At 41.9% G+C, this 6,113-nt stretch overlaps 1 protein-coding gene across 1 annotated transcript; it reads left to right on the forward strand.

Moving 5' to 3' along the window:
* The first annotated feature begins 1,314 nt into the window (after positions 1-1,314).
* On the forward strand, positions 1,315-5,248 carry LOC143925409 (uncharacterized). Its single transcript, XM_077449961.1, has 2 exons — positions 1,315-1,364; positions 3,589-5,248. Exon 2 carries the CDS (start codon positions 3,599-3,601, stop codon positions 4,616-4,618), a length of 1,020 nt encoding a protein of 339 aa, XP_077306087.1. The 5' UTR covers positions 1,315-1,364; positions 3,589-3,598; the 3' UTR covers positions 4,619-5,248.
* Positions 5,249-6,113: the final 865 nt, after the last annotated feature.

Below are 6,113 nucleotides of genomic sequence, written 5' to 3' on the forward strand. Positions count from 1 at the left end.
TGCTGTCTGAATCTCCTCAATGAGGAAACACTCTCTTTATTTGACATGTTTACCGTTATCACCAAAAATGAAAAATCACTACTTTGGGTTGTCCCCAAAACAAGAATAGAGGAGAAATCTTCCAATAGAGACAATAGTTCTGCTGCAGATTCTTTCATTTTGAATGGATTTCCTCTCACTTCCTGTTTTGACTGTTGGACAGGAAGTGAAGGGAAATCTCCCCAATGGGGCTCAGATGGCAAAAAAATAAAAATACTGACGAGTGTTATAACCTTCCCTAAGTGCCAGTTCACACAGGGGCGATGCGACTTCACACGACTTCAGCAGCAACTTGCAAAAACGACTTCTGTATAGAAGTCAATGCAAGTCGCCTGAAGTCGCCCCCAAAAATAGTACAGGAACTTTTTTCTAAGTCGGAGCGACTTGAGTCGCTCCTATTAGAACGGTTCCATAGTGCAGAACAGAGCGCAACTTGTCAGGCAGCTAAGGGACAAGCCGCTCCTGTGTGAACCGGCACTAAAGCTGGCCAATCATTATTCAATTCTCTTGTATACCAATGGACTCTGTTATGATCAGTGAGAGATCGATCCGTTGATCCCCGCTGAGCAGGCAGATGACAGGTCTGTCTCCGTTCACTGTGCAGAGAAAGACCTGTCAGAGCCCTGCTCTCCTCTATGGGGAGATTGGGTGAAAACAGATCGCCTGTCTGTTTTGCATCCAATCCTCCAGACGGATGGAAGATAGGGTCACCATCCATCTGGATTTCACGGACAGGATCGGATCGGATATTGGCGGATGTCAGTGGACATGTCACCGCTGACATCCGCCGCTCCATAGAGGTGCATGGAGCGTCCAACCAGGTCCAACTGAAAGGCAGACATGATCAGAGCGCCCATGTGAAAGGGGCCTTAGATTTACCAAAACCACATAATATGAAGTAAAACTAAACTTTCAATGTGTATGCAATCAGGCAGGCTCTTGCACAACATAGTTGAAGGTAAATCTAAAGGAAATTGAATAAGAAAATTGTATAATGTATGGTCAGCCTCTCTCCCTCCAAAAATGAAAAAAAATATTTTAGTTGTACTTTGGCTGCCCAGGATTCCAGGGGTTGGAAACACACAAAATAAAATCTCACATATACTTTGCTAAATAAGAAGCAGTCCGAATTGCAAATGTGTAGCTAATTTTCTTACCAAAAGTCCCCCTGAGATTGTATCAGGTGAGTATAATGAAGGTGAACCCAGCCAATCAGAGATCAGTGTGTTGGGTGATCTACATATATAAGAAGGAGCTCAGATTGTTGGGCTCACATGTACTGAGCACCACGGATCTTTTTCAGCTCTGCACACAGGCTTTGCATTGTAAGTATATAGAATTGGCCTTTTCTAGTGTAATTTCTTATACTGAAGAATGTAAACTATAGGTGTTGGGTATGAATGATTTATTTTATATGGATGTGCACCCTTGTATATTAGGGGTTGGGACATATTTTTATTTTTCTCCTCCATTTGCTTGTCGTCCAACATTTCAAGTGTCTGAAACTATATTACTTTCCAGAGATCTTGGGACAACCTAACCTACACATTGCTACTTTTCACTAGGATGTCCATTCTTGGGCCCACCCTTCACTGACCACACATGGCTATGATTGACTTTTGAGGCCACCCAGCATACAGTATTGATGGGGCACATATTGTGGTAGGCTAGGATGAGCCCATTGGAGAGTTGGGAGAGCAGAGTATTGCTACAATCCCCCCCCCCCCCCCCCACCTAATGCCTGTAGCAACCAATCAGCATGTACTGGTCTGACTTGAGCAAAGTGACTTCTGATTACATAATTAAGCAAGAACAAAGGATACCTATCCTGGGTAAAATGTAGGTTGTCAATGATGAGTTTCTCCTAATACCGCTGACTGAGAACAGCCTGCAGATCAGGAAAGTCAATAAGTCAGATCTTCTGATTTGTATACGTGTTCTAGATGAGGCCCTCAGAGTACAGAAGGGATTTAATCAGTATGACAGCCAAGCAACATGCATTTTGAGAGGTCAGTTATGGTGAGATTTTTAACCCTTTTAGTGAGTGTGTGAGTCTTAATGTATTCTTAAACCCAGGACCCTGCATTCACTATATCTGATCTCCCACAGTACATGGAAATGCAATTCTTTAGTAAATCTCAATGGCTAAATTCATTTTCTCATTAACAGTGTATGTATATAGCGGTCTTGTGACTTTTACTGTGTGTTCCTGAGAATGATCCCTAGTTTAAAATGGTTGTAAAATCCTATAATCCGCTCTCTTACTGTAGTGTATGTGCTTCTATAATACATTATTGTAACGTACAACTCAACCTTTTGAGGGACACTTATCTGCAAACCTATGCAGGCATAGGACACACCCCCTTAAATAAATGTAGAAAAAAACACAAGATTGGTTAAACCTTAAAGGATAAATCCTTTTATATTGGCTTTTGGAATTTACAAATGCAGCAACTTATAAAATGGATGAAAGGTTTAGCACTGCAAAAGCACTTTTTTTTTAAAAGTGCTTTTATATACAACTATATAGATCAGACTGAAATGAGGGACTTTTCTCCAAATCAGAGAGAGCCCCTCAAAATCATGGCCAGGTGGGAGCTATGCTGTAATGGAGTATATTATAGGATTTTACAAGCATTTTAATTCGGTTCACACTGGGAACTCCTGACTGGGAGGGGGACAGAAGATGGCATATTACATGGTAAGACCTACCCAAAAATAAGCACTACTGTCTTATTTTTGGGGAAACAAGGTATCGGTATTTTGGTTAAAGCAGGTAGTTTATTTTCATTCTCCTGACTGTTCTGGGGCTGCCGTACCCCTGACCCTCTGGACAGTGCTGATTGGCCCTCTGCTGATCTCATGCACCCTTCCAAGAGAAACTCTAGCAATACACACAACTGAGCATGTGCAGAGTGCCCCCTCCCAGCTCTGTACTATCAGACTGGGTGCTGCTTAAGAAGGGGAGGATAAGAGAAGACGGGATCAAAATTACTTTATTCTTACAGTTGTGGCTTTAAACTTTTTAAAGGGTACACATATTAAACACTCCTGTACCTGCCCATATTGCATGTTCCATCAATGCACAAACTGGATTTAACATTCCTTTCATGGAAATGTAAATGAGGACGTGCTGGAAAAGATCACTACAGATCTGGGGAAAAAAATATGGACTCTCCTGAAGACCATACTATAACCAGAAAATGTGCGGGGCAGGTGGCGTTCAGGTTGGCATTACCTTCCCCCTCTTAGCACTCCGTAGCTGACACTTTAGTACTACAAATGAAGTTGGTGCTGGAAGATTTCTGCTGCCCAGTGCTGTGATAGCTATATGTTCCTTGTTCAGACCTATGTAATGGGTAATATACTTATGGCAGCAGCCTAACATACTGTAATGGCCTGGGGGGGGGGGGCATATACTTTCCCTTTTCTCAGCCCAGTCCCCACTTTTAACTAGAATTTTTACTTGTACTGCATCTGTAAAATCTAAAATGGCTTAACTGGTTAATGGGTGCATATCTTAATTGTATTTGTTTCTCTTCCTTTCAGCATCTCAGCTATGATTGTCCCAAAGCGCAAAAGCAAAGCAGATTTTTGTGGCGTGGACCAGTATTACTATATTGTCAGGCCAGACCTTAATTGTTACATGAGATCATCAAACTTTAATCATGGAGAAGGGCTGGATGTCTTCAGCTTGCACCCATCCTGCAGGAATGGAGATCATTACGTGGCCTATGAGGATGACCACTTCTACATTATCAAGTCAGACCACTACCGACGAGTTACAAACATGAACACAGATGACAGTGCAGTTGTTTATTCCCTACACCCTAACTGTCAAGGGGGCAGTCATTATTGTTCGGCTTTTGGATACTTCTATATCATTTTTCAGGACCGAGGGGTCTATCGCCGAACAAGGAACATGAACAAATATGAAGCAGGTGAAGAATTCACGCTACACCCGGAATGCAGAAATGGCCTTTATTATTTTGGTGTGAGAAATTACTACTATTTTGTGAATCCTGAGGACCAATGGGGAGGGATTAAGTACACAAGATGTACCAACTTCAACAAAAACGAGGGAGTTGATACCTACTCGTTCCATCCCAGCATCTACGGCTTTCTGCCTGGAGGCCTGGCTATTGCCAAGGGCCCATCCTATGGTGAGTGGGTGTGCATCAAGACCATTGACAATGACTCCCAGACCCCCCTTCAATGGAAGAATCAGGTTTCCAAGAAGGTTGGATATGAGAAGGAGAAGGTATCCAGTATGGAGCACAACTGGAAAGTAACAGCAACTGTCTCGGCTGAGACAGGAGGATTGGGTGCTTTAATCGCTAAGGCCCAGTTTTCCCTTAGCACTGAATACGGCGGCTCTAGTACAAACACAGAGAAAGAGAATTGGAGTGAGGTCACTGAAGTTTCAGAGACAATGACACTCACTGTGGAGCCAAAACAAAAAGTCTACATCTTTGTCTACCAGATGGGATTGGGAAAAGAGCCATTACTACATTGCCGTGACATGAGAATTCTTGACAAGCCTTCTCCACCTACTGATAACCCCCTTCCACATGCATGAAATTTAGTTCAGATTTAGATTTCCAAAGTTGATGTGTCTTCAGTCACTCCTATTAGCAGTGGACCTATACTAGTTCTCATACTGGACAATGTAAGGCTTTCACAGGAGAGATTTTGGGCAGATTGTAATTCCTTCCCCTGTGGTCAATGCTCTGCTGCCATACCATTGATAATCCTGTAGGGCTGTAGAACATTCCTGTTTTCACTTTGTGCCCACCTGGGCAAGTGATGTGGCTCCCCCCCCCCCCCCCCCTTTCTCCCTCTGTGGGAAGACAGGATGGGAAATGTCCTAGTACCAGGATATCAGGGTTGGCGAGTGCAATCTACTTCAGAGTACTTTCTGTGACATCAGTTACATTTGCCCTGTATGACTGATGCCAAGGTTCACTTCAAAGGACAACTTTAAAATTGTAAACATTGGCAGGCTGAGAAAGTGGTGACCATTGCATTTGGACCGTAATTCTGTTTAATAAATATGCTTTGAAATTGCATTTCCTGTGTCCTGCTTAATTTTAAAACTTAAAGAACTCCACAACACAGCTGCATTTTTAAACTACAACATTTAATGGTGTAATGTTTTTGTAAAATCTCTCCCTAACAAAGTAATGTTTGTCGTCTGTACCCTGGTTCAGCAAAATCTGTTAGCGGTCAGAATATATTTCCTATGTGCGGTTTGCTTCATAGGAATTTCTGATAATTCAGAAGCATCCAAAATACAAATTTTTGTTGCTGAATTTCAGATCCAAATTCTGTTACAATGGAAACATGACTGGTGTTCTGTTGACCAATCCAGGTTTTCTGCTGCTGATTGAGGATTGGGGTGTGTGAATTTTAATGGGAGTGGGAGATTCTGAATGTTCATTAATATTATTGAAGTTAAAAACCCAGGGATGGTGGGAGCCCCTCATGACTTGATAACTACCATTATTGAGAGGGGATTTATTTTTTTATTTTTTCTTAACTCTTTCTAACCAACGTTTCTAATTGTTACGAAAAGTTAACAAACTTTGTATTTTTGTATGAATCCAAATTGAATTTTTGGACACAGAACGGTTAATACAAAATGTAATGAAACTAATTTTATTGACAGCGCACATGTCTAGAAAAATTTTCTGTAAATTATTTTTTTTAATTCATTCCTAACTAAGAGGTTAGCCTTTGTTCGCCCCCCACACAAATTTTGTGCCCGTTTAAAACTGGTGAGTGCAATTTTAGCAGAGAAAGCAAATGGCTCCCTAATGAGGTAGGCTACACAAATAGTATTGGCATCTTTTAGTGATCTGACAAAGGGGATTATTTACTAAAGGCAAAGCCACTTTGCACTGCAAGTGCACTTGGAAGGGCAGTGCAGTCACTTTAGATCTGAGGGGGACATGAAAGGATGATAAAAAGCATTTTAGCTCGCAGATTGTATCATAAAATCAGCAGAACTTCCCCCCCCCCCCCCCTCATTTCATACTTGCAGCGACTGCACATGCAGTGCAAAGGAGTTACCC

The sequence above is a fragment of the Lithobates pipiens genome, unplaced genomic scaffold (genome assembly GCF_037356315.1).
Source record: "Lithobates pipiens isolate NorthernLeopardFrog02 unplaced genomic scaffold, aLitPip1_a1.2 Scaffold_22, whole genome shotgun sequence".
In the NCBI taxonomy this organism is placed as follows: Eukaryota; Metazoa; Chordata; class Amphibia; order Anura; family Ranidae; genus Lithobates; species Lithobates pipiens.